The sequence below is a fragment of the Cydia splendana genome, chromosome 14 (assembly GCF_910591565.1).
Source record: "Cydia splendana chromosome 14, ilCydSple1.2, whole genome shotgun sequence".
NCBI classification, from domain to species: domain Eukaryota; kingdom Metazoa; phylum Arthropoda; class Insecta; order Lepidoptera; family Tortricidae; genus Cydia; species Cydia splendana.
In genome coordinates, this window is record NC_085973.1 from 13082058 (window position 1) to 13109963 (window position 27906).

General features: G+C 36.4%; 2 protein-coding genes across 7 annotated transcripts; both read right to left on the reverse strand.

The window, feature by feature from the left end:
* Positions 1–2082: 2082 nt before the first annotated feature.
* LOC134796652 (uncharacterized) lies at positions 2083–3600 on the reverse strand. The gene is made up of 3 exons (XM_063768793.1): positions 3446–3600; positions 3137–3346; positions 2083–2490 (listed from the first exon to the last, which is right to left on the reverse strand). Exons 1-3 carry the CDS (start codon positions 3562–3564, stop codon positions 2160–2162), a joined length of 660 nt encoding a protein of 219 aa, XP_063624863.1. The 5' UTR covers positions 3565–3600; the 3' UTR covers positions 2083–2159.
* A 5532-nt stretch (positions 3601–9132) lies between these two features.
* LOC134796750 (uncharacterized) lies at positions 9133–26890 on the reverse strand. Of its 6 annotated transcripts, none has more exons than XM_063768949.1 (8): positions 26732–26890; positions 24039–24156; positions 22481–22720; positions 13181–13423; positions 11674–11838; positions 10851–11081; positions 10614–10695; positions 9133–9409 (listed from the first exon to the last, which is right to left on the reverse strand). In XM_063768949.1, the coding sequence occupies exons 2-7, from the start codon at positions 24127–24129 to the stop codon at positions 10625–10627; spliced, it is 1041 nt and encodes a 346-aa protein (XP_063625019.1). In that variant the 5' UTR covers positions 24130–24156; positions 26732–26890; the 3' UTR covers positions 9133–9409; positions 10614–10624. The 6 variants fall into 6 exon arrangements, with proteins under 6 accessions (XP_063625019.1, XP_063625020.1, XP_063625022.1 ...); XM_063768950.1 differs by lacking the exon at positions 26732–26890 and adding an exon at positions 26698–26720; XM_063768952.1 differs by lacking the exon at positions 11674–11838.
* Positions 26891–27906: the final 1016 nt, after the last annotated feature.

Here is a 27906-nt window from a genome sequence, read left to right on the forward strand (position 1 = left end):
AAATAAGCTATCGATAACACAAAAGATCAACCTTCTAGGTTGCGTAGTTACAGAGATATGATTTTTTGAAAATAATGTTGTGAAATGAGCAACTTTACGATAGAGAAGTTTTAAGTTTAGCCGCCTAAAAAACTATGTTCCTGAAGTAAGTTACATAGTTGACTACAAATAATAATGCCTTATATATCTGAGATTAAAAAAATATTGCGACTTGTTCTGTAATGCAAATAGAAACTTTTGATATCGACTGATTTATGTGTATACTAACCAATCTCTTGAAAATAAAGTTTTATTTCATTTTCACGATTGATTGCAATGAGCTCTCAAGATTTAAATTTTATCTATTAGAAAACGACACTGACAGACAGTTTAAGCAAAAAACAATACCGATTTAGAGGTGAAAATGTATTTTCTGACTTTTTCATATAAAATCACAAAATTGAATATTTTTACTTTTAATGTGACACACAATCAATTTTTCTGAGCACATATGAAAGAAATTCTGTCATTCAAATGAAATAAATCCTAAAACCCCAACTAAATACTATATTTAACCCCTTATGCCAGTTTAAACTTACATAACAATAACAGTATTTGCTCCATACATTTACGAAAAGGTACCTTATGGAAATAAATCTAATAATACATCACTACAAAATATCAATCATATTATAGTTTATCTTTTATGAATAGAAAATATTAATTTACATTAAACTGCCCCCAATTTAATTAGTTCTTCGTCATAATAATCTTAAAAAAGACCAATAATTTGTATGTAATGAAAAGGTACCTTGTGGTCAAGTTACATGATGAGGCATGATGATGATGGAACAGTTAGGATAAACTAATAATATTTTGGGGTTAAGATGGTATAAATCGTCTATTTCTTATCAATAATATATTTCGGTTGCTATTGAAGATAAGCGGCATTGAGGTTCAATGACCTCAGATATTCCTTAAGGTAATGCGTCGGGTATTGGCATTTTTCAGCAAACCAATGGCTGATTTACTGCATGCGACCAAACCAAATGAAGATTATTCTAGTTAAGAAAGACTTGACGAGAGTAACTTTGGTATAATAGCAGTCTACTTGGATTTGTGATGTCGGTCTATGTACGGTTATAATATTTGCGAGGCGCCCCAACCAGAACTGAAATTATCAAATTAGTTTTGCAGAATGCTAATACAGTTCTCTACCAAACTTCTTTTCCCGTATTGACTAGTTTTTTTGGGAATTTTCAATCTTTTTTCCATAAGGTACCTTTTCTACTAAACTCTGAGACGACATTACTAGGCTTATAACTAACTTATAACAAAAATAAAAACAGGTAAATAAACGTTAGGCATTAAGGTTTCAGATCACACAATAAAAAAAAATTGAGCATTTTTTCACCTCTTTACAAAACATTTAATATCTCCGAAACTAGAAACCCTCATAAGGTACCTTTTCCCGTGGAACGTCACAATTTGTTTTGTTGTACAAATTGGCATTGATCTCCTAATTGAGGCTTTTCCCTTCACAGCTTACAGTATGTCTAGATAAACCAATATCAGTTGAGGTGATAGAGCAGTGTAGTCCTCGCAACAATAGTGCAATTGCTATATTATAACATAAAATTATATGCAAAGTTTGCATTGTACAATTATATTTTTTAGCTATGTTAACAATATCAAATAATTTTCATGAATAAATATTGCTATTAAAAATAATAAGTTTATTTTGTTTTATTTTCAGTTAGGTTTGCATTTAAGATATTTTTTTCATTTTGTAACATTGTAGTTTAATGAATGGTGTATGAAGTTTTTATGTACTCTTCTTTCAAAGTATATTTTTCTCAATCATTATCATTCACTGGAAGCTTTTCTTTATCAATTTAATGTTACTATAAAATTCAAGTAAGCTTAGTCCTCATTTTGTGTATTCTCTAAGTAGTTAGCAGATAAACATTCACTCCAAGATTACACCTGTGTAACTAATCAGTGTGATATTATAAATTTAAAATTTTATTATCTATATTTTTCATCTACATCTTAGTACAAGTATTACATAGATTCTGAAGTAATTGAGTTAAATAAATACACTTATTATTAAAATTCACTGTACTTTTTCTCAGATGTGTACAATTTTCTGAAATATAAATTTTATTCCAATAAAATGGTCATGCATTTTCAATTTCCTCATCATGGTCCACATCTGCCCAGTTTATCTCAAGATCTGGCTTGGTAGGTATAATTATCTTAATTTGCTGCTCATGGCTCTCAAGTCTTTCACTGATTTTAGAAACAGTGCTTTCATTCTTCTTCTGATATTTGGCAACATCCATTTTCAATGCTTTGATGTATCCTCGCTTGGCAGAAAGAATCTTTTTTAGTCTGCTGACTCTGGCTTCATACTCTTTTGCTAGGCCTTCCAGCACTTTCTTTTGTTTTTGTAAGTTTGTAACATCATGAGCTTTCAATTGGCTTCTGACATCACCCAGTTGAGGCCTCCTGTAATATTAAGGTAAAATATACAGATCACTGGAGAGCTAAAATGTGAAAGAAGTTAGGTCTATTCAGTCAATTTAAATTAACACATTCACTGCCAAGAACATGTATGTATTGTGTGTTCATTTTGTACTGGAAATGGGGCGCCCGGCACCGAAAGTGTTAAATTAAGAGGAGCACATGAGTGATGTTAAATTGGGAACCAGTTTTATGTAAGTATCCCTACTATTATTAAAATATGAAAGTAATTCTGTCCATTTGTATGTTACCCTTCAAGCTTAAACTGCTGAACTAATTTAAGCCCTCATATGAAAGAGTGCGGATCCGCGTACGAGGAAAATATTAGAAAAAAATAATCACGGCACACAAGAGGTTAAGTAAGGGTAGGAAATAGGACAATTTTTGCTCATGGAAGTCATAATGCCATCATTGTATGCAGACTAAGTCCCGGACAGAAGCTAGTGACAGTAGTGACTAAATAATTAGAACAATACATATTTCAGCATAGTTAAATAGCTTTAGGTTGTCTATTAGATAGAATGATATCATTTCACATTACATATTACCTTCATGCTACATCTTGGCAAAGTTATAGTGAGCTATATGACTACATTATTAAAACCATACCTACATTGTATATAAATCTTACCATAATGTTGTGTTTGAATCTATGTGACTATATTTCGCTTGCTGTTTCTGTAAGATTTCCAACTTTTGTGGTAAGTTTTCTGAGGCCCACATAGCATTCATTTCCTGTATCATTTCATCCAGAATTCCTTGTTTCAAGCAGTTGAACATTGGCACCCATTTTACTCGCTTCATTTTTGCTTTAGGCACCGTTTCAAGAAACTCCTCATCGCTGGAAAGATAAAGCATATAATATATGACGACATCCCAACAGCTTGTTTACCAAATTCTGATTCACAGTTTAATAAAGAAGGCTTTTTGTCCAACTCACCTCACATGATTTACAATATTACTGAATTCCTTTAGAATTATAAGATTATCAAACGTTACATCGGATTTGTTCATTGATTCGTTAACGTGTTCTTCCATTTTTATAATTTCGCACAACATAAATATCAGTAAGTCTGTTTGAATCGAGTTATTTAGGTTGTTTGGTTTGATTTAAAACATCTATCAACGAACATTTTTGACAGAAGAGCGCGTCGTGTGACATTTTGAATTTCGATGTTGCCCTCTGAGACTATGAATAATACACAAATTTAAATCCTATTTGGTTAGAATAAGGTTTGCTTTGGATATATAGACGGTCAAGCAAATCTTGTCAGTAAAAAAAGGCGCGAAATTCAAATTTTCTATGGGACGATATCCCTTCGCGCCTACATTTTTCAAATTTGCCGCCTTTTTCTACTGACAAGATCTGCTTGACCAAGTATAATTGAAGTGGATCTAAAGCCCCCTCCAGACTATGCGCGTGAATCGCGGGCGAAGCCGCGAACGCAAGTGTCGCGTCGATTTTCGTAGACAGCGAAATCGACTCCATACTCGCGTTCGCGGCTTCGCCCGCGATTCACGCGCATAGTCTGGAGGGGTCTTTATATAAAATATTTCGCGCCATAAGCCCGCTCCACACTTCACGCACGAGTGTAGAGGGGGCTATAGAAAGATCTTCTTTTTTATTTACAAGCTTTTATTTAGTTTCACCTGACCGTTGTCTGTAATCAAATCTTGCAAGTTAAATTTGATCCACTTCCCGGTTTCCGATTGAGCTGAAATTTTGCATACATACGTAAGTCGGGTGACAATGCAATATTATGGTGTCATCGAGCTGATCTGATGATGGAGACCGGAGGTGGCCATAGGAACTATGTGATAAAACAACGAAACCTAATTGTGTTTGGGGTTTTAGAATTGTCTCGATGAGCATTAGTTGCCTGTGGAAAGAAAAGTACAGTCAGCGATAAAAGCTTGTACCAAAAATGAAATTTTTGCCACAAACTTATTCATTCTCTACTTTTTAGGGTTCAGTAACTCAAAACGAAAAAACGGAACCCGTATAGGATATAGCCTATTTGCTCCAAAACTACTGGACCAATTAAGTTGAAATTTGGTACACATATGGAAGTCTGTGACCCAAAGACGGACATGTAATAAAAACAAATGAATTTTAAGCATAGGGGGCTCTTTTAGGGGGAATATGAGAAAATAAAAAAACAAAGTTTTGCAAACCATATCGTGTTACATATTAAATGAAAGGGCTTATTGTGAGGATCTCAAATATATTTTTTTTATAATTTTATATGAAATAGGTTAGAAGTTATTTAAAAAAATAGGCAAAAAATTACCCCCCCCTTAACTCCGATACTACTGGGTCAAAATTTTTGAAAAAAATACACATAATAGTTCTTTGCCTCTAGATGACAGGAAAACCTATTAGAAATCTAGAGTCAAGCGTGAGTCGGACTTAAGAAAAAAAAACGCGGTTGGGCTGTTTTAGGGACACAGCCGTAATGGTTTACGTGAAACTCGGTGTGGACAGCTTTTGCGAAGGCCGAAGGCCCGAAGCATCCCCCAGTAGCTTTTTGAAACGCACGGCCGAAGGAGGTTAGTGTTCAAACACAGAACAATTATAGTACAAGTGTCTGAATACGAAGGACGAAGGCCCGGAGCCTCCGACATGTGCATGCTTCCTGCAAAGGAGATCGTCGATTTTGTTCTATCTTTTGTTAAGCGATTGGGCCCGATACCTATAGATTACTGGAAAAACGTATAAGAAGTCTGCAATTAAGTGTGAGCCGGACTTAAGAATAAGAATTGCGGATAAGCTCTATCAGGGCCACAACCGCAATTGATTTACGTGAAACGTGGTGTGGACAGCTAGTGCGAAGGTCGAAGGCCGAGCTCTGCGTTGGGCCGAAGGCCTGAAGCATCCAAGAGAGGTGCGCCTCCACGCAAGGTCGAAGGATGAGCTTTAGGAGGTTAGTGCTCAAACAGAACAAATAATTGGTTTAAGTACGAGTGGCTAAATGAGAAGGCTGAACTGCCGTATATCAGAGGGTCTACCGCGAACACCGAAGTTCGCAAATTGCAGGGATTTCTCTTTTACTCTAATGAAACCGTAATTAGAGTGACAGAGTGAGATGCCAGCAATTTGCGAACTAAGAACAAAATTAAAAATAGCCAGCCGTGTGTGGAAAAATTGAATGAAGAGTTGAATGTACTTATGAACTTCGCTTTGCTTGCTCGTTCGAAAATGTGTGCAGTACGGAACCCTTGGGATGCGAGTTTGACTCGCACTTGACCGGTTTTTTGTAAATCCCCCTCCACACTCGTACGCGATTCGCGGCGCGAAGCCGCGAACGCGAGTGTGGAGGGGGCTCAGGGGCTCAATGTGTATCGCGTCTCACATTTTGCTTCGTCTTTTAAGATCGTGTGTCATTACACACGCCTAAACGTCGTCCTCGTCCATTTAAATACTTAGTTCCAAAAATTTTCGCTACAGTCTGACAAAAAAAGAGTAGAAATTAAAAAGTGGCAAAACTGTAGTGTCGTCCCTTTCAAACCAATTTAAGGCCGTAACACACTATCGCACCGCACTAAGGTCATTGTGCGACGCACCGATAAGTAAGAGCGAGAAAGAGATATCGCTTTCTCGCTCTTACTTATGGGTGCGTCGCACAATGACCTTGGTGCGGTGCGATAGTGTGTTAGGGCCTTTACTACCATTATATAAGAAAACGGGACGACACTACAGTGTTGCCACTTTTTAATTTTTACTCTTTTTTTTGTCAGACTGTACATGCCGCTTCCTTCTCCTCATAAAGTTGCCCTAAACTGAAACAAGATGGCGCTAGTAGTAAAGGTTTCACCAGCTTCTTCAATCCGAGGCTCGCACTAGAGGACCTACCGCTAAACACAAAAATCGAAATTTCGTTGTCTGCTTCTCTATCACTCGAATACGTAAGGGTGATGAAGAGGCAGATAACGAAATTTCGTGTTTCACAGTAGGCCCTTAGAGGCTAGAGACCTCTTATAGCTCTTTCAAAGTCAGCAATCAACAATTGTCATCTTAATTCTCGGCTACATTACATCCCCGGCTCTCCAGCCGCATGCTGTGGGTCTCGTTTCGTTGGACCTATGCGGCTCTTCAAGACAACTCCAACAGAACTTGAATATTTCTAAAACTGTTAATTTTCCCTGTGGTTGTCTCTTTTGTGAAGTATGTCAACGCAACCCTTGCTCTAACTCAATTATTTCTGTAGGTATAGGTATCTCTACCCACACAATGCCGACAAGGATCGGAAATAAATAAAGTTCAAATAGCTCAATTGCAAGGTAACATGACATGCATGCTGATTAGGAGTTGTAGGGATTGTAGGTATTTGATGATAAAACTGTAGGTTGCCAGAGACTAGCTAGTAAAGATTAAAATAAAAACTACATTTTTCACTAAGCTTCGCATACTTAAACTTCAGGAAGAAATCGTCCATAATTCTCAATAAAATAGTGTCACTTACTAAGGTCCTGGGTTTTCATAGATAAATAATTAAATAACAGTATAGCAGGTGTCCATATAGAATTCGATATCCATCGGCTTTCCTAATTTCCAGAGTGTTAAGCATTTTTCAACAGCTCATAAAGAATAGAAAAACCAAATTAGCTTCGTCTTGCCTGAGCATATTTTTGACGCCACCACTCATCACATAGGTACCTTACCTAGTCGCTAAGGTACTTCTACTGTCCTCTACTGCATGTCGCCAATGTCGCCATGATGATGTGGTGCGGTTATCAGTGGCGTAGCGTAGCTAGGCGTGGGCGAAGTGGGCCGTCACCGACGGCATCGCGCCCCAAGGGGGGCCTCGCGGGAGACCCCTTCGGTGAAAGAAAAGGGCCTTGCAGATGCGATTTCGCCCACGGCTAGATTTGTTCACACTACGCCACTGGCGGTTATTACAGGCTTTGGCCTGGTTAGATTAATACTGTTTTTGTCTAGTCTAGCTTCATATACATATTTTAGTTTAAAATCAAACTCAGTCACTCCGATGCATACCAATTTTGGTCCTTCGAGCCGGATTGCTCGCCCTTAATCTATAATATTTTTCAAACTGGAAGGGTACGATGATAGATGTTATCACCATACAATTTATAAACTGCATACAAAAAATATCGTGAGGAAACCGGACTAATCCCAATCAGGCCTAGTTTACCCTCTGGGTTGGAAGGTCAGATGGCAATCGCTTTCGTAAAAACTAGTGCCTACGCCAATTCTTGGGATTAGTTGCCAAGCGGACCCCAGGCTCCCATGAGCCGTGGCAAAATGCCGGGACAACGCGAGGAAGAAGAGATGATGTGGTCACCGCAACCGCAAGTTACGACGGCCATTGCGGCATTTGATCACACTGTTTCCAATTGACATTTCATTACGAATAAAACGTCATCTCGACTGATACTAGAAATGAGGTCAAAGCGAATTCCTTTGGTTTTAGTAGTAGTAGTAATCACTTTATTGTACACAACACAGGTTTACATAATATTTACCTACAGAAATAAAGCTAAAAAGGCGAACTTATCCCTATAAGGGATCTCTTCCAGCTATAACCTTCGAGTAGATGAGGGGAGAATTCAAATTAGATAGACAAACTTACGGAAAACTTAATATTTTTCAGAGATGTTCGAAATTTTAATGTCAATATTAGATCGACGTCGACTTTATTATTACGAAATAATACCTAACATTTTCACAGATAAGATTTTTTTCTCTATGCCGACCTTTATGCTACGCTGGCCGTAATTTGCGGTTTTTGAACGCATCATAGGGTTATGAAAAGTGTGTAGATAAAATACGTAATAACACTTTTTGTTTCGTTTCGGTTTCGGTTTTTGTTCTGTAATAGAGCATTTACCTATGACTACCTAGTGAGTACCTATTACCCTATATATTTTTTGAGGACCTACCGCGAACCACGTTCGACGTGTTGCCTCCCTGTCACAATTACTTACGAATTCACAAGTGCGACAGAGAGGCAACATGTCGTACGTGGTTCGCGGAAGGCCCTTTGGTCCTGATCCTGACTCGTCGGTAAAGCTCGAATGGGTTCTAAATGACAGGCATTACAGCCCTGATAGCATGGTTGCGGTTTTATCGCCTGTCGTGTCATGCGTCACTTTCGTACTTACACACTTGTTAGAACGTGACAGGCATGGTTGCGGACGCTAAATAGGCGACCATCTTAACCCTACGTTAAAAGCCACTTCAGACTAACGACTGATAAGTAAGTCAATTTGATCTCATCTGGACTGAACTCGCCCGTATACCTCGTATCTCGCTCGTACTTATAAGTCAAGTCTAAAAATATGAGTGTAGACAACTTACTCAAAAATATATCCCATACCTAGTTCTTAATTCGCTGACATTATAAGAGCTATGGGACATATGTCACATATGTTTCAGATGATTTGTGCACCCATATTTTTACATTTGACTGTACATAGGATGCGCCGCGACTGCAAGTATTAACATAATACATAATACGCACTTAGTTTATTGATAGATATCAATAACAGATTTTGGGGGAATAAGGAATGGGAGGAAGTAAATCATTTATTGTATTTTAGTGTTTATTTCGCTTTTTTTTTGTTGTTTTGAAATACATAAAAATATAATTTATAATAAAAACAAGATTTGTGTAACAAATATTTTTATTTCCGCGGCAGTGACTATGTTATAGCAGTCTTTGAGATCTTTAATTAAGTAAATATTTAGTTATCAATACTAAAGCTTTAGTATTGCAATGCGACCATGAATACTACTTAATTATGTTGTCATATTTTCGATAACATAGTCAACGCATGAAACATCGATTATTTTGTAGATAGTTATTATAAAAATTGTATAATGTACTCATAGGTATATTCTTAAAGTAGAAGGTTCGATGGTTAGCTCCTTAGTAAGCAGCAGCTGAAAAAAAAACATATAATCATAATGTTATTCCTGATTTTGGTGTGTCGTTGTGGAGTCCACCGTTTTCACCAGTGGTGTTTATGTTGGTTTATAAAAATCATTCTTTTAAGCATTTTTGTAAAGTCTCTAAATCCAAACTCCCGGCCAATGATTTTTGCTTTATCCTCTGCTTCGTGCATAGTACATAGTACATACCTTATTTTATTTCTTACATATGATTTTTTCAGCAACACAAATCATTCAATGAACATTACTAAATGTCTCAGTCCGTATTGGAGACAAATGAGAATTAATAATTATCGATCTTCGCTCTGAAATGTTCTAAACGTTAGGTACCTACTGATTAAGTTATTTCCCAATTTGCATTTAGTAGGCATATTCGGGTAATTTCGAATATGTTACAATATCGGGTGATTCCATAAATCACCAAAAATGCCATTATTATTAGAGTCAATTTTCGGAATTCCCCAACATTCAAGGAGGAAAGAATTAGTTACCCCGAATACATGACCTTACATAAAGAAAGATATAAAAATTTGTCTTCTTTTGCTGTCTAAGTAATATGTATTCCTATCTCTAAACTTGGAGTAATTTTTATATTATATAATTTTTTTATAGGTTGACTCTTGTGCTAAACTGTGTCCTTTACACCTACAGATGAAAATGGTGGACGAGCTTAAAGAATTTATCTAATAAAATCCCTGTACTTATTGTTTGATCATGATAAGTGACTGATTATTATAGGATTTAATCAACCCAAACATGTTTCGTTGCAGTAGGTATTTACAATGTAAAGTTAACGTAAATTATTTTATGTTAAATGGAGATGTGAATATAGTGTTCGGGTAATTGAATACCTAACTGTTTTAACTGCATTAATATGTAATGATTTCAATGAAAAACATGTTCCATTAATTAAAAAAAAAAACAGAAACTAGGAATATAGGTAGGTATTTAGGTAGGTAGGTACTGGCGACTGATAAAGTTGTGTGTATATTTATCAATGAAACTAAGTACAAGTTGACTTCTACTCATTCAAAATGGACACCTTTTGTTCATTAAGGATTTTCAGGTGCGTGCAGGAATATAGGAACAGAAGATCTATCTAATAAGGGCATGTATAGATAGTATATTGCTCTTAGAAAGGTACTACTTCTAAAGAAATACTGTTGCAAGACTCCATAATCTCATCGCCAGATACCTGATTGTACTTTATAGACTACGCATGAAGGGCATAGTGCTGCTTAGGTCACCCACGGTGAGTGCGTCAGCGACCATTAAATCTGCCATAATATAATAAAGTATTATCTTTAAAATTCAACTTCGCAACACAGTAACGCACAATAATTGATTAATAATGAACGATTTGGCATTAGCGGCCTTTTTACAGCTTCTTGGCAAGCTGCGTGATTTTGCGTATATACAGCGGGCCACTAACCTAGCGGCCTGATGGGGTGCTTGTCCCAGAGGAAGGTGCGTTTCACTGGCGACAGATACGAGTCCCGGACGTAGGAAGGGCTGCGGTTCCACCGCGCGAGGGGCTTCAGCTCCGGCCAGTCGTACCAGAAGGGGTCCCTCGTGATCGCCTGGATCGGCAGGGACGGGCTCGGGTTGAAAATGTCCGCCCACGGCCGGCGGCGCATTCCACCGGCGGTGTACAGCGGGAAACCTACACGCCGCGGCACAACACGTCAGTAAAGGCACAGACACACACTTTGTACTTCGTCATAGCCCACAAGTGTTACAAGCCAATAAGCCTTACATTTACCTACATTGACGAATACATGCCATCGTTAAGCTGAAACCAACATGGCTGAAGTGAATATGGAACATTGAAAAAGATATTTATAAATATGCGTAATGATGTCCCGTTTGTGGACTCGCATGCTGATGGTGATCTTACACCTATGATGAGTATGCATGCATCATGCTTGAAGTTAAAATGCTGATCGGAAACATTTTCCTTTGAAAGAACACATACACTCGAAGGATAAAATGACATAGGTAACATACAACGTTACAGAAGAATAAGTAACGTGAATAAAGATGTCTTGGGGTCTCATTCACTAAGATTACTCGAGAAAAGGATTTATATCTAACTACTGAAATGGAAGCATGTATACGGATATAGTTTGCGAAACCAACTATGTACTCAACAGGGCTTAATCTTTAGTTGTTTTGTAAAGTTTATCAACTAGGAGCATTCAGATAAGTAGGGGAGCTGACGAGGTACAGAGTGCTCGGGTGCCTGCGGCCCTTACCGTCGGCGTCGTAAGCGACTTCGCAGTCCCTCGGGGGGCTGATCCTCGGCTTCACGGGTGTGGGTGACATCCCTCGGAGCGAGCGATCAAAATCCGCCCATTTTTCGCCTTCAGCGAAAAAGGGATCCCTTTTGAACGCGTCCGATATCCGCTCCGGGCTCGCTCCTTCATGGCAAGTCTTACAATCAGTACCGATCAGAAAATCACTGGCTCAGAGACAAGGCACGAGAGCAAGAATAGCTGGAATTTTATGTTTCCCATTACAAAGGATCTTGAGGAGTTGGGAACTGTGCCAAAAATGCAGTATACCAAAGGTTTCTAATGTAGGTATTTAAATGTCAATCATTAAATATTTTCTGAGTGTAGTTGTTCTTCGTAAATTTGAAATTAAAATTTAGATGCAAATAGCTTTTTACAATGCAGCGTCCATGCATGTGCTTGATATTAACAGTATGTAGGCAAATACCTAATTACGTTAAGTTAAATCTTTTGATTGAAAGACTTTTCTCTTTGGTAGACATCTGTTCTTTTGACTGTGTGCTAGTGTTTACATTAATGTAATTTGGAAGGTACTAAACTACTAAATCAAAACACGGGTTGGTCTTTTATGTTTTAATACAAATTCGTTTCGGGTTAGTTAACGTAATAAAGTTTTGTACTATAGAATAAATGTATTGTATGATGTGTTGAGGTATGTACATTAACAAGCTGCATTTTCAAGTTGTTTAAAAACTTACTGACAAAATGATGAACTAGTTTACAATGATAAATACAAAAATAATGTTGAGTTTTCTATTTTACAAATATTTTATTGATGGGGATATAAATATAAAAAATATTCAGATACGATCATAACACTGTTGTAATTCTATATTCCTGTTCATGTCCTTTTATAATTTACATTCATAATTTTTTAATTCTGTTGTAAATATAATTATCTTAAATTAATGCGGACTTTATAATTCAACTCAAATTAGATTCAATGATGATCGAACCGAACAGGTGAACGGTGTCGCTATTTTAGTATTAACGATATGCTGTTTCCACATGATTCACTGCGATGCGACTGTACTTACAAGTGTAGGTACATTGTACTTACATGCAGAGTTGAATACAATCTTCGTAAATCATCTAACTAGATACGAGCATCTGGTGTCGTACCACAGCTCATAATGTGGAACAGAACCTGAACCACAGTTAGTCTGTTTGTAATTCAACAATGTAATCAGTCTTTCCGAGACACCAAGAAAGACTTGGCATGGATTTTTCTTGTAATAACGAACAGTCTAACTGCGGCGGGACTTACTCTAATGTCAGCTTTACACATTACCCGCAAAGACTCCGCAGGACGGCCGCGCAACATAAGCTGGAATGTCTAATATTCGTTCAAATAATAAGAAGTGTTGAGACCAGCGGCCGTCCCAGGTCGATCGTCGTCGAGGCTAACGCGTGCAGCTAGGCCTTATCCTAGGGCGTGTCGTGCATATAGTTGTTTAGTAATATTTACCTGATCCCCAGTGAGGCTTGTTGTCGGGTTCATATTCGATTCCTTTCAGGCTCTTGGGCGACAGGGGGTCGATGATGGGGGCGCTCAGGTCGGTGATGGGGTATGCCCGGTCCTTGAGGTAGAGACCGTAGCGGGAGGGGACCAGGCGGTCGATGGCGGCCAGGCGGTCAAGATGGTCCTGCCACGCCTTGTGCGCGTCGAAGGGATCGACGCCTCGTCGGATGCGCCTCGGCACATGGTACACTGGACACAAATTAATTTATTATTCAAACGGAAATTTAACAAAACGTAAACAAAGAAGAAGGTTCTATCAAAACACACTTAGTAGGACGTCCTTTGAGTAGGACTTTGAAGTTACGCTTAAATTTTTTTGGTGCTGCAAGTTGGTAAAAAAGTCACTTTTAAATGTTTTAGATTTGAGATAGATTGTATGTACCATTTTTATATGGAGATGTGCAAAAATAAAATATAGAAAGTTAGTGAGGCTTTCACAGCATAAGCGTCGTTAGAATAAATGATAATGAAATTCTGTACGTTAAATATATACAGCAACGTAGAACTCACCTCTTCAACATCCATGGAAGTACATGTTACGATAATAATGGAGGGCATTAATAATATATTTACATAAATAGCGGGATAAATTGATAGACAAAATGCGCCGCCTGACAAATGCTAGAAGATCGGTAGATATAAACAATGAGGTCGATATAACGTACATGGATTAAGTGTGAAGTTTTGTTATGTATTAAGAGGTGATTTCTAATATATGACACATGCGATTATTAGCCATGATAGCATAAATATATGTAAGTTGCAACGGCAAGCAAACATCTAATGCCAACATATATGCATTATCACGTAGAACCGGCGAAGCGATGCCATCAGCGAATGAAACGGACAACTTGTTCGACAATATGACTCTTGACATTTACCAAAGTAGAAAAACGTATGAACGTATGTACATGAAACATTGCAGTTGATCCAATATTTTAAAGGCGTATTTAGTTTTATATGTTTGTGATGTTGTTTCCATGTAGTGTTAATCGATCCTTTGTATTATTGTCTCTTCGAGCCTTCGGCAGGTTTCGCTTCAATATAAAATTTCCAAATATTTATTTATAAATTATTATTACAAATTAAAATATTAACTGCAGCATAATCCGCAATGTTATAGAGGACTACCTCATATTATAATTGTCTTGCGTTGTAACATAACAGCCGCCTATTTGACGTGAAGTAAATGAATGTTAATTATATCAAATAACAAGTTGATTCCAATTCAATGAAGTCACAAAAATGACAACAAAGTGATGCGACGTCCGTAAATGATGTTCCAAATTACAATATTACTGGCCGTAGATGTTTTATGCTGAAACAATTAAAGTCAAATGCTAATGTGTACTATAGTTCGTTTTTTTAGCATTAGAAAAAACGTAAACAATCTTGATGTGTCTTTTAATTGAAAAACACGTTTTAAAAATTATTCACGGCAAATATGTAACAATTATGAATCTAATACGATCAATTATATTCTTCTGCTTTCATAAGTAACAGTTACTGATTTTTAAAAAGCGTTTACAATTAAAATACATGTCAAGATCGCTTACCTTCTTTCTAATGCTAAAAAAATTGACTATATTAGACTTGGTTAATTACATGATCAAACGAACTTACCTTAAGTGAAGTTCGATCATGATTATACGAAGCTCCTTGTCCGAGACGGATTTACAAGTAGTAACGCTGTCGTACAGCGCCTAAGTCACAATTTCAAAGCTTAAAAAAAAAAAAAACAAAACACCTTCGTTTTGACAGATCTGTGGTAAGTCATTTAGTTTAAAGCTATTCATGAACAACCAATTCTATGTGGGAATAAAGTCGCTAGGCTTATGGGAGGGTACGGGACTGCCGTCTCGGACAAGGAGCTTCGTATAATCATGATCGAACTTCACTTAAGGTAAGTTCGTTTGATCATGTAATTATACTCCGTCCTTGTCCGAGACGGATTTACAAGTAGATGTTTAAAGTTTGGTTGTGAATGAATAAACGGTATTAAATCGAGTAGGTAACATATATAAACATTTATTCTCCTTGATGTATAATTAGTACAACAACAATAAACTTAAGAAAAAATTAACTCCTTCATATTATTAATGAGTCTGTTTCTATTATCTTGCTATTATAACTTAGTAAATAACATGGCACAATAGTATTTCTAATACTATTGTAAAATAAGAACGAGGACATCTACAATAAGTAGGTGTTCAAAACTGCATGACTAAAAGACGCTAACGTGGTTGGTCTATTATAGTGTCTTGCAAGAGTCTCTGAACTTACAGACCATCCTGCAGTTTTTTGGATTTGATCAACGGATATGCCTGATCTAAGAACAGCAGAAGTCGAAGCATGTCTTGTAGAGTGAGCTGTAAATATGTTCACGTCAATATCATGTTTATGTAAAGTATTTTTTATCCAACGACTTGAGCTTTGTGTAGACACCGGATGGTGCGGTCTTTTAAAAGTAAGTATCTGTTGATTATAAATATTCCCTATAGCTTTTGTTGCATCAAATATGTCCTTAAAGCTCTAACGGAGCAAACTTTATATATTTATTCTCATATGCTCTTAATTGTAACAATGATTGTGCCACCTATTGTAGTGGTTTTATGAATTATTTAATGAATTATTACAGAATTTTATATTGCAGCTCAGATCTTTTTGATTGAAGTATTGTTAAATGTAATTAGCTATCGTATCTTTAATTAAGGAAACTGTAGGTTTAACTTTATATTATCATATATCTCTGTTTAGCTGTAAATATATACAACCGTTTGTTTCATAATAAACAGTAAAACCATAAAATAAATAATTACTAGTTATCTAACAAGATTAATGCTAGGGTTTTTACCCAAGATAAAAGCTAAAAGTGTAACAAATTTTTTAGTAAGTTTTTCTAAAGAAAAATCTGATGTAAGTAAACTAGTAAGCCAATTTGACACTATTTTAGGGTGCCAATTAAGTTACATTAAGTATATTTAGACTTACTTAGTATGTTTTGCTAGAAACACACCTTTCATAAATCTTTCTATCCTATGATTTATTCCAATTTTTGGTCCCATAGTTTAGGGTAGGGCCAATTTAGGTGAAGTTGAAGGTTTCATAAGGCGCTCCTGTGTCAGAACATTCACTCACAAATTTAAGGATGTATTGGAATGGATGCATTATTACTGTCTAGATTATATTTAGTATTGTAAGTCCACCAGAGTTTTAGCTGTGAATCATATTGTCTAATTGTATTAGCTGACAAAGAGTTTAACATTAATCGGAGTGCGTCTCGCGTACGCGAACACAAGTGAAAAAGGTGTAGAAGAAGTATTTTCTCCAATTAAGGGTAAAAGCCTTTACTGTGAATGCCTTCGGGTCACATTTCCATGATATAAACTTTTCACACTTAAGAGTTGATTTTAGAGGCGGAGAGATTAAGGTAAAAAACAATGAAATTATATCGCGGTATACCCGTTGTGTAATTTAATATGTGAAGAGATCAATCTCTGTTTTACCAAATTCGTTTATGATATTGGAATATGCTGTATCAGAAACTTCCCATTCTATACTAATTCTTCTAGATTCATTATCTGCTTCAAAATTATCTTCGGTATTGATGTAATATGTATAGACCCAGATTTTTCTCTTCACAGGATTGACATATTTATTTGGTTGTACTGTTAAGATGTGGAATTTGAATGCCTCCAAATTAGTTAATATAATCTGCAACTGTAGTATTGTAATTTTTTTACATTATTTCACAGTTAGTTTTATTCTTTGTAAAACATTTAAGACCTAATAAGGTTGCTCTTAACTCAAAAAAATAAGATATAAAAATATATGGTTTTCTTTTTCTAAATGTAACCAGGAGCCTGTCGCCTAAATGCACTAGCACACCAGCTCGTAGTCTAGGCAGCTGTATGCATCTCTAGACTAAAAATGTGTTGTTTAATTAAGTCAGAGTTGTTAATATTTCTGCACCACCAATTTGATTTCTGGGAATTTGTGTTCTTAGGAATTACCCTAACTGTATCATAAACTTCATTGTTTTTGAGTAGCTCTAGATATTTTTCCCTTTCCAATAACTTGGTGTAAACCCAGCCGGACGGTATTGTTGGAGCAATAAAGTTAAGTGGCCCAAACTTTTCTAACATTGAAAGCTGTTTCTGCTCAGGCACTGCAATTGACATATTTGTTGAATTTTATTGAAAACTTAAGTTCTTGCACACCACACACACAGACACACACACTTTGTGTGGTGATAGTATGCTCTTTTTAAGGTTGATCACAAACCCCAAATCTTGTAGTAATACACAAGTGAGTGAAACATTGTTTTTACATATTGTTTCTGATTCACCAAAAACTAGAATGTTATCTAAGTAACAGGTTAGTATTACACTGAGGTAACTACTTAAGGGTCTCAGTAACTTGGTGAAGACATATGGGCCGCTACAGAGACTTGGCAATGCATTAAATTGGTACAATTGTCCATTAAATTGAAATCTCAAAATTTCTTAACTTTTTCTGAGATAGGTACCGAAACATATGCTTCTTGCAGATCTAAGTTTTACATGTGACAATCCTTTCTGTAGTCATATTCTGAATTTAAAATAAATCTGTATGTACCATTACTTTTTGGAACTAAATTTATTGGAGATGTAAATTGATTCTCATTATAGGTAAGAGCATACTGAAATAGCACCAAGAGCTTTAAGTTTATAATTTTTTATTTATTAACAAAATCTCTTTTTAGACCAAACTCGCTGGACCGACTGGAATTGCGGTGGTGTGTGGCTAAACGGGATTTCTTAACCCTAGTGCTGATGTTTACTTGGTCTTTGGTGAGGTCATGCCAAATATTTAAAAAATTGTTCCAGCCTACCCGCATGTACTTGTTGTTCTAACGGCGATAGGCGTGACGAGACCGATGACCCCTCCTTGGATTCCACTGGTATTGATGGTACTTCCGTGTTGCAGGTGGGCGATACCCGTTGGTGGTATTGCTGTGGCGGGACCCGCCAGTTGCCCTGATCTTTGCTAGTAGGCTGTTGATTTGGAGGTTTTGTAATTGTAGCACTATGATGTGCTGTGGTATCGGCAGCCTTTATCAATAGGTTGTGCAGCTGTAATGCTCTCTGCACAATTCATTCCAAAAAAGGAATTTATCCAGTTTAGAGTCACGAACAGCATCTTCGATAGTTTGGTCGGCTCCTGCTCTATAATGATCTTAGATTTGATATCCCCCTTAAGAACGCTTGTAAGGGTTTTGCCTAAAGCATACATTACTTTTGTAGTCAAAACCTGCCAATGTACTATTCTTTTATCTCTTTTGACTGCACCCAATCTCAGAAAGAAATACCAAAATTTCTGGGATAATCTTCAGGGCTTCTGCATTATCAAAATTCGATGGAGTTGGGGATTTTTTGAAAATGGCTTCTTGAGCCTCTTTTTCCAGTCAATTATTCATTAAATTTTATCTAACAAGTTTGTCTATCTGTTGAGTGATAGCATATAATTAATATTGTTGAGGTATGAATTTATCCGTCTAATGATAGTACTTCATATAATAAATATACTCCGGTTGGTCTATCCGCTAAGTGATAGTGCTATATAAATAATACAATTGTTAAACATTTTTTCAAATTCTACCTGAATTTTGGAGCGCTAACTTGCAGTGTAAGTTACCTGCCTGGCATTTTAATTCTTAATATACCAAGTAAAAATACTTCTGTTGGTCTATCCACTAGGTGATAGTGCTATATAAATAATACTAACATTAAACATTTCTGCAAAGTCTCCCCACAATGTGGGAGCGCTAACTTGCAGTGTAAACCAGCTGTCTGGCATTTTATGTCTTAATATACCAAATTAGTATGCTTCTGTTGGTCTATCTGCTAATTTGATAGCACTATATAAATAATACAAATATGAGAAATTTTGGCAAGGTCTACCCGCTATGTGGTAGCGCAAACTTGCAGTGTAAGCTGGTTATCTGGCATTTTATGTCTTCATATAATAAATATACTTCTGTTGGTCTATCCGCTAAGTGATAGCGCTATATAAATAATACCAGTATTAAAATTTTTTGCAAGGTCTACCCGCTATGTGGCAGCGCTAACTTGCAGTGTAAGCTGGCTATGTGGCATTTAGGAGCTTATGTGAGCCACACCATAACCCAAACGTTCAAAGTATGATGAGGGAATTTACACTTGTATACTTGCAACTATTTCTTTTTCAGCAACATATGGTTGTTTATCAACGACATCTTTCCTAGAGAGCTCCTCCAATTTCTTCTTATACGTCTTAATCATGCGTTTTAAATAATCTTCTTCACTTTCGTCGGTACTTCGTTTCGGCATTTTGAGTAATAACACAAACACAGTCAAAGTTTTCGCAAGAATAGATTAAACACGAATTGAATGTCGTCAAAGACGATAGATTGGCGGCCGAAGTGAGAAGAAAAAGAACGATGTATACACATAACGGAAATACTGGAGAACAGCATAAAACGTAAGTAACGTCACTAGAGGTTAGTTTCTGACCGGTGATTTTACTTATCTGTGTCTAAACACAAACAATAGATACTAGGAACTTGTTCTTCATATAAATGAACTTGTGTACAACCAAAAATACGTAAAATTCTTTACCGCGAAGTACACTCCTTGGTTATAATCCAATTATAAGCTTTTCTTACATACCTTTATTGTCTCCTAGTCGTTTTTACCAAGAAAACAAACCTTGAATAACCAATCTTGAATATCACTTTAACACATACAAAAATATGAGAAACAACACCAATTTATCATAAGAAAAATAATATTTATCGAAAACACAGAACATAGCACACAAATAATTGATAAATCGCGAAGTTTTTATGAAAAACACAATGACCGGCGCATGCACAAGAACGTAATGACTTACCACAGATCTGTCAAAACGAAGGTGTTTTGTTTTTTTTTTTTTTAAGCTTTGAAATTGTGACTTAGGCGCTGTACGACAGCGTTACTACTTGTAAATCCGTCTCGGACAAGGACGGAGTATAATAGTGGTGTGTGTACCTAGGCCGGTTAATACAAGTGCTCAGAAAGCAAGCTTACAATCAAAAGCTTTGTACAGTTAAAAATTGTTTGTTAGAATGTCTGTTTATCTACGATTAGCATAACCTCCCATCAATGTGATCGGAAATTTCAGAAGATAAATAGTGTTAATGACTGTGTCGATTGCCAAATACCGAATGTATATTGTTGTTAAGATGCACTTGCCAATCAATTACGTGCTTCCTGTATTGAAAATGGGTTATCTTTCATCACTTCAATACCAAGCTCTATTTTCGTGTTGGACGTGTTTACATACAGTCTGACCTTTTGTTTCGAGACGATAGTAACGCATCGTTGACAACGGGCTATTTAATGAGGAAATCGATAGTTGATCCTCTTTCAAACGCTTTATTTAATACTGATTTCATGATAGTTATGAATCTAATTTCCACCGTACATATAAGTAAAAAGGTATATTTCCTGTAAGACTTTACCAGTGTCAGTGATCGAAGTGTTGTAACTACGGAATAGAATTTTGCTCTTTTAAACGTCTCAGAAACGTAGGTAGGTAAGGTAACGGGCCCCAAGTTCGTGTTAGTACGTTATTTCGTTAGTTTTGTTTCTGGCGCAAATAATAAGGAATGTAAATATTTTTTATTCAAATTATACATATGAAAAAAATCTGTATTATTTAATCTCTTCAATAAAATAATAACCAATATTTTAGTGATTAAACTGAGAGTAATACGACGGTCGAAACTGTCAGACGGCCGCGAACAGCTGTGTTGTATGCGTGCACTTTTTTTAGGCGTAAGGTGCGCGCTCTCACTTGTTAAGCTTATAGGAAGGAAAAGCTAAACCCATTCGAATAAAAGTTTTTGGGAGTGTTTCTGTGGGTTCCTTAGTAATTGATCTGATAAAAAAAATATTGAATATATGCATAGAAATACCTTAAAATTGCAATAAATTGACTCACGAAATAGCGGTCACTTTATTTTACGTGTGTCTCCTATTTCGTGCCACTAACGAATCAAGGATTTTCTAGATACATTTTGAGTGCTTATTTTTAAATATAACAACGAATATAATTAAAAAAATCAAATTAGAAAACAATTAATGTATTTCATGAAGTTTCGTATGAGCGAAATTCGGTATATGTTTTTTTCACTAGAATTCTCATAAAACGAGTTTGAATGTGACCCGAGTTAAAATTTTTAAGGTATATTCTACGTATATTCTCATATTAACTACTAGCACAATTTTATTTATAATTCAATTTATGTATGTATGTATAAACTCTTTATTGTACAAAACACAAAACACAAATTTATGGCACAGGATAGGCAGTACAAAGGCGAACTTATCCCTTTAAGGGATTTATTTGATTTATTTTTGTGTATGTTTATATTTAACGTATAAGATAGTTACGTACATTTTTTTTGTAAATATTTTATATATATATTTTTATTTTATTTATATAGTTCGGCTTTTAATCAAGTATTAAAGTACCCATATGGTTTACAAAGTCTTAATTCAACCATTAAAGTCGACGAGTACAAAAAACTTTAAGCTAGCTCTCAATTTAACATTATTTTTAATATTATTTTTAATTTGACCTTACAATTACTCCGTAAGTAGGTAAGACCGTTAAATATTTAAAATGATTATCAGCAAATTATCACCAATTACTCTAAGAAAATTAATTCCGAAACAGGGGACACGAATTCACGAACTTAGGAGCTGAGCTAAATTTGTATCACGAAATGGGAGCCACATAAGATGTTCACGAAAAAATTCATATAAAAAAAGTTTCAACTAAAACCCTATAGTTTATACATTAAATTATTAACAAAGAACTAATATAACTTACTCAAAAGCTTTCAAGGTATTGATATGCTTAGTAATATTTAATAAAAATATACAAACTCTCAAGAGCCTTAACCTGCCGAAATAGGGGCCCTTTACCTTAAACACCACACAATGAAAGCGCGATAAATGATTGCCAAGCCTCGTGTTATGTGTCACCATGTTTTATCTACATTTAGGTAGACTGGTTTCAGTTAAAGATTCCTGTTGGCATCACTTATTATTTCAAATGAGTAACGTTTTCCTAGCAAGCTTATCGCCGTAGTGCACGACTGCCGAAAAAACTACTACAGAGACACCAACAAGCATCTTCACCTTCACCTACCGATGTGTGCCCAATAAAGCTACTAACCTGGCCTGTAATAGTCGAGGGAGCGAGGGTAGTTGTGCGCGTAGATGGCGCGGGGAGAGTAGCCGTACGTCTCGCGGTGGACCGGTAGGTAGCGGTAGCCAGGCACGTTGATGCGTGCGGCGGCGGCGACGGGGTCGTCGTACATGGACTTGTAATGGGTGCTGTACGGGTAAGTCAGCTCGGGGAAAATGCTGCGCCGTGTGGGCCTGTACCTCTCCTCAGCTCTGATGTCTTCCGATCCTGACACAATATATGGCATCAATAAATTGCTCTGATAATTCGTTTAAGATGTTTGTTGATGATTCGAAAGTGATCGTTGTTAGGCTGCCTACTTGAATAAGGTATGATAATTGTGATGTAATTTGCAAAGGTATGAACCTTAGATAAAGATAAAAGATAAAAAATAGTTTATACAAGTAGGCATATTACAATGCGCTTATGAACGCCAAATAAACCTTTACCGGCTCCAACCGTACACCTCTGCCCCGAGAAGATTTAAATCCCCCCTCAATTGGAGGAGGGTATTCCAATATGGGACCGGCAACAAACTCGGCGGGACACATCTTTTCAAAACATTATTACATCTTATAATTAACATGCATTACGAGTAATTAAGAAAAATACAATTTAAATTACTATAGAATTCATGCAATTATACTCAGTGAGTACATAACTTTATACAAATACATAGCTCTTTCAGAAAACATATCAAATTCTTACAAAAGGAAAAGAAAATAAAACCAATAAAAGAAATGAGAATACATATTATATGAATCTGACTGATTGTTATGAGATGCTTTCATACAATTTGATGTGCTTTCTTACTTGAGCTGAGTCACCTTTAACTCTACACATAATACAATGCTTTTAATTGCTACTGGTCGTTATTACAGTTTCTGGTTTGGACCATGCATGTTAGCAATAAGCCTTCAACATCAATGACTTTTTTAAGTAATTCTTAAGAGCTGGAAAGGGTAATCTTAAAGCATCCTCAGGTAACTTGTTATAAAAATGAATGCATTGCCCAACGAATGACTTCTGTACTTTACGAACACGAAACTTTCTGATAGCAAGCTTGTTTTTATTTCTAGTATTATAGTTATGGACATCAGAATTCTTAGTGAAGGAGTCTAGATTCTTAACAACATAAATAATACTATTATACTTATATGTACCTTTGTACGAGTATGAATTATAAAATTTATGAATGGAACTGTCACATCCTCACGTCACGTGGGTAGCATTACATTACTACTTATTAATCAGGCGTTTGCTTGAAGCATTCCTACAGACCAATTTAGCCTGTATGATTGATTCGAAAGTGATCGTTGTTAGGCTGCCTACTTGAATAAGGTATGATAATTGTGATGTAATTTGCAAAGGTATTACATTACTACTTATTAATCAGGCGTTTGCTTGAAGCATTCCTACAGACCAATTTAGCCTGTATGATTGTTTAGCGATGATTGATTATATTATTGCTATAATAGTTATATTGTAATGATATTAAAGGTAAACAACGAAATAGTTATTAGTCCAAATAATTACAAGAACTTACCTTTAAGAGATCGGACAAACGATTGCCAAAATCTGGCTTTCTTCGATGCCGTCTCATTTCTGCCAATCATTTCTAAATGATTTTTAAACATTTTGATGGTTTATGTCGTGCTCGTGGTCTGCAACAAACAGAAAGCATTTCATGTAGTTTGAAGTTTTGTTTAATGTCGATTAATGGGTTACTTTGAGTCGTTAACCTTGTGTGGCGGTTCGGGTATGCGTCTGTGTTCAGGTGACATAATTGAGTACAATAGTGTGCTCGTTCCTCGTAAATAGAGCAATGACGTGGAGTGGTCGCGGGGCCGCAAATAGCCGCTGAGCCCGTGTACTTGGGCCGCCGCCAACTCCCCGTGTCGAGGAGAAACTTGAAAATTCGTTTTTACGAATGTCTGCTCATCGCTCGGCTATTTTCGATATTGTGGCGACCTTGCAGGGAGTTTCTCAGCGGGTAAGTCAGCGGCCTGCCGCAATTTCGATTACGTAAACTCCGGTTTTAGCGCGATGACAAACTTATAGAGAGGTCTCGCTAAAACGTTCAGATTTTATTTCAGGATTGAGCGAGATGGATTGGGATTGTCATTTGGATTCTCAAGTTAAGATTGTTATCAATTACTTGCAGCAGATATCAGGATGTTACACAGATACATCGCATTGACACATTCTTCAAAACTTTGCTAAATAAAACGAGCACTTGATGTTTAATTATACTCTGCGTTCATAAACATAATCAATTCTCATTTGTTTATGCCTCACGTCAAGTCCGTATGCACTGATCGTATTCATTGAGCCATAAAAGTGTTTAGACTTACGGAAATATCCGTAAACTTTAACTAAACGGCCAGTAATGCCAGTATTTCTGGCTCACGTCGGGTAATGCTAACCATAACCATGGATTCGCAGGATTATTACACGGAACCAACGTCATTGGTTCTAATTTAGAACGGCAGAGCCATTCATCAGTCTCGAGTCGATACTGTGCAATGGATAGGTACTGCCGGGTCTGGAAGCATCCCGTGTGCTATTGAAGCATGCAGCTACCTAATGTAAACTGTGTGTCTGGAAGCTTTTACAATCAATCTCATATTAAATATTAGAATTATTACCAATAATTTATTGGATATATGAAGCTCGCTCCAAAATAGTTTGTAAGATGCCAAGACTGTCTGATGTAATCCGTAACGTCGACATCGAGTGAAAGTGAGTGTACCTAGATTGAAAATAATTTTCATAGAAATATGTAAAATTTCTACGAAAACGTTGATATTACTTTAACATTTTCCAACGCATAAAATTATCTACTTAATACGAGTGTCTGTGTAATGAAAATTAATGAAAAAGAGTTCGTCGTAGCAGACTACGGAAGTGCTACGCTTCTACGAAATTAGGGTTCTACGCGACATGCAAGAAGGCTCTAGGGATATTTTTACTACGTAATTAAAAAAAAAATTATGATATAATACGTATTGAACAATAATAAATTATTGTAGGTTCATTAAATATTTAAACAAATTCGAGTTAATCATGTCTAAGAAATAATTAATTTAATGTGTGGCAATTATTATTATCGTGTATCGTTAATTATCAAAAAAAGTACCTAAATAAAATTAGCTTTACATTAAAAGAAAGTTGTTGACACAAACAATATGTCTAGACCCACTTAGCTACATCATCGGTCATCACTTCCTTTTTTAAATGTGTCAAATGACTCACTAACTGATACTTTATCTTATTTTCGGTCAAGAATGAAGGCCAATGTCAATTGTGTGGCCATAAAAAGTCAGGAAGCAACACATACCTAAAAAAATAGTTATACTTTCATTTGTTTTGATTTCCTTTACAAAATTACGAATAGAAGAACGAACAATCTTTGATAAACGATAAATTAAGCATAAAACTGTGTCAATAATCGTCGTATTGGAGTGTGCGTTTGTTTCAATCGTTCAAATCCAATTTACTGTACTTAAAAGTGCGGTTGTGAAACGGTTACAAAAATACACAGGGCGTCTATTTGGCGGGATCGCAAATTTGGCGCGCGCGCGCCGCGCCTCGAAATAGATCGTATCGTGTTCTCGCGTGACAGGTGCATCGATATCGAGACGTCCGACCTATACCAAACATTCGGGAATCTGTAATCACGAGCCAGGTAACTGAAACATGTCATGTCCGGCGTTTTTTAAGCGTTTCAAACGCTTCATTGGAATTTAAGTATAGGAAAAAACTACACCGTCTTGATAAGAATGTTCAAACTGACATGATAGCAGCAAAAATACTCGAACATTTCAGTTGAACAAACTAAACATACACCACCATGGTGGAGCAGTACATAATGTAGCGTTTAAAACGCTAGAGAATCCGGTACGTTCACAGACCAGATTGAGATGAGCGATTTAACGCGATTTTTTCTTGATGCTTCAGACTCCTTCGTGTTATTTGATCAAGAAGATTAAATCTTAGATATAATTGTATTTATTTTGATTTATAAATGTAATTATTGACTAAAATTGTACTACACACTACAACCGTTTTTCATACACAAAATCGGACGAAAACAATTCGGCTCGAGCAATCCAGTTCCGTTTAGAATACGGCACATTTTTCGAATGACGCTCTAAAATGGGGTCACGTCCACAGGTCCCGATTCACTTTACAATAAGACTTACTTGCAACACTTTAGCTTAGGTAACACTCCCTTACCGATAGATAACTGGTCGTTTATAGTGTGTATTCGTGGACGAGCCGACGTCGAGTGTCGGACCGGGGCAGGCGCGCACTGGCCGGCGGCCGCCCTGGCCGGCGCCCGCTCCGCCCGCCCCCACGCCGCCCGCCCAGCGCCCAAGGCTGAGCCCCGCCGTCAGCGATTGGACGCTTGACCGTCACAATTGATAACATCTCGTGTTTTGCTTCCGAGTTCCGGAATATACATTTTATACGCAAACTTTGATGTGTGTCATGTGTGTATTTAGAACGTCGCCACTCCGAGGAAAACGGTTATTAGTACAATACTTCTAGTTTGTGATGGACTGATTGTTTTCATACGTTTAATTTTCTATCTTAACAAACATAAACAAAATTAAGACGCTATTGTAAATCACTCCACTATGATTTTGGAAACGGATACTTTATGAGTAGGTATTATCATAACCATGTACGTCAATCACAAACTCCATTGAAAGTATCGATTAGATTCACATATGTGGCATTCTGTGAAATTCTGATAGAGAGCCACATAATACGCGCTTCGAAAATATTTGCTAAACTTTTAATTTAATCATCTGTGTATCTTATGGAAACAGATAGATAGGGTAAATGTGCCACGCTCATCTATTGTATGGTCCAGTATGAATATGAAATAATTAAACGTTATAAAACCCGCTGCACTTCTAACCACAGCCTTACGTTGAAAACAAAAGTAAAACTGACCACTATGCATTTGGCATCTATACATTAATAGCAATATGACTCGAACATCTTACAAAAACCTAACATATATCTTTTTTAATATTTGATTTTGGAACAAAAAAAAACACTAATCGAGTCGCGCGACCTTCCTCGGCCTTGCGGCTGGCTTGCGGAAATTAGACTTGTCCTAGAAATAGGAATAAAATTAGACAGGCAGACTGTCAACCTTGACTCCTATTCTTGTGTACAGGCGTGCACTACTTTTACTCATACATTTAAAATGTTAAATATAAACAGAGAACACGCCTCGACAAAAACCCTATGGAAAGTCATACATTAATCGATATTAAAAAAGATTTCGGATTCGTATGTCAACGTCGCTAGAAAAAATAACGACAATAAAGTTTTATCAATAAATTAGTCATTATAAATGTGTAATGTCTGATTCAATCTCTTCTGCTTGTAAATTA

Coding starts and splice junctions, on each gene's coding strand:
- LOC134796652 (XM_063768793.1), bottom strand. CDS start 3,564: ATGTTGTGCGAAATTATAAAAATGGAAGAACACGTTAACGAATCAATG. Junction 3,347..3,445: donor AATATTGTAAATCATGTGAG/GTGAGTTGGACA, acceptor TTATCTTTCCAG/CGATGAGGAGTTTCTTGAAA. Junction 2,491..3,136: donor GATTCAAACACAACATTATG/GTAAGATTTATA, acceptor TTAATATTACAG/GAGGCCTCAACTGGGTGATG.
- LOC134796750 (XM_063768949.1), bottom strand. CDS start 24,129: ATGTTTAAAAATCATTTAGAAATGATTGGCAGAAATGAGACGGCATCG. Junction 22,721..24,038: donor GTTTGTCCGATCTCTTAAAG/GTAAGTTCTTGT, acceptor ATATTGTGTCAG/GATCGGAAGACATCAGAGCT. Junction 11,839..13,180: donor CAAGCCTCACTGGGGATCAG/GTAAATATTACT, acceptor CTTGCCATGAAG/GAGCGAGCCCGGAGCGGATA.